General features: G+C 32.7%; 1 protein-coding gene across 1 annotated transcript in view; it reads right to left on the bottom strand.

Annotated features, from left to right (window-relative positions):
• Positions 1 to 464: 464 nt before the first annotated feature.
• Positions 465 to 794, bottom strand: part of FAM98B (family with sequence similarity 98, member B) — an 89,721-nt gene continuing 89,391 nt past the window's right edge. The window contains exon 8 of the mRNA XM_012649120.1: positions 465 to 789. Within this exon, the coding sequence (XP_012504574.1) occupies positions 677 to 789 (113 nt within the window). The 3' untranslated portion in view covers positions 465 to 676. The remainder of the gene's footprint in view (positions 790 to 794) is intronic.

Below are 794 nucleotides of genomic sequence, written 5' to 3'. Positions count from 1 at the left end.
ATTCTGACTTCAATTTTAAACTTTTCTTTGTCAAACAAAATCTCACAGATTTCAAATCCAATTAGAAAATAAATCAAAATATGCACAGTAAAAAGCAGACTTGGGCTTCAATTAATAGAACTTTAACAGAAACATGGCCAGAAGAATCTCCTCCTATAACAGAAAAAAACAAATCACAACTACCTATTGAACACAACTATCAGTCCCTTTCCTATTTTATAAAGTAAAATTAAAAAACACAAAACACATCCACAGGAATACAGAAGAGACAAGAGTCTATATTCCTTTCCATTAGAGGCGGGGTCATTTATGTGTTTCAAACCTGAACAAAATACAGGTAACAGTCTAAATTTCATCATGACAATAAAATACTTTCCATTTTCCAAGTTTGATGGTAATAAATATTTACATTTTTAAAAATAATTTTTGTTCCTTTTTTGTTTTTTAAAAAGTCACAACATGCTTAAGGATACACAGATATGGAAAACTCATCACTTCATCTAAGAGATCAACTGGTAGTATAAAACAATGTTGTTACATATCAACCCAATTCAAGAATGATATCAGGGAGTCTAACATGGTGTTTACTTCAAAGATGATATTCAAGTGTTATTTAGAACACTATGTCTAACGTATCTATCAAGAAGTAAGCACTGCTATCTAATTTTTGTGGTTTTTAATATCTTCTATATCCACCACCACCACCACCACCTCCTCCTCCATATGGATCTCCATAACCTCTACCACCATAACCCCCTCTTCCACCATAGCCTCCTCTTCCACCATAATCTCCC

This window comes from Propithecus coquereli, unplaced genomic scaffold (genome assembly GCF_000956105.1).
Source record: "Propithecus coquereli isolate 6110/MARCELLA unplaced genomic scaffold, Pcoq_1.0 Scaffold3, whole genome shotgun sequence".
Taxonomy (NCBI): domain Eukaryota; kingdom Metazoa; phylum Chordata; class Mammalia; order Primates; family Indriidae; genus Propithecus; species Propithecus coquereli.
The sequence above is the reverse complement of the archived record's forward strand: the minus strand, read 5'-3'. Positions and strand labels throughout refer to the sequence as shown.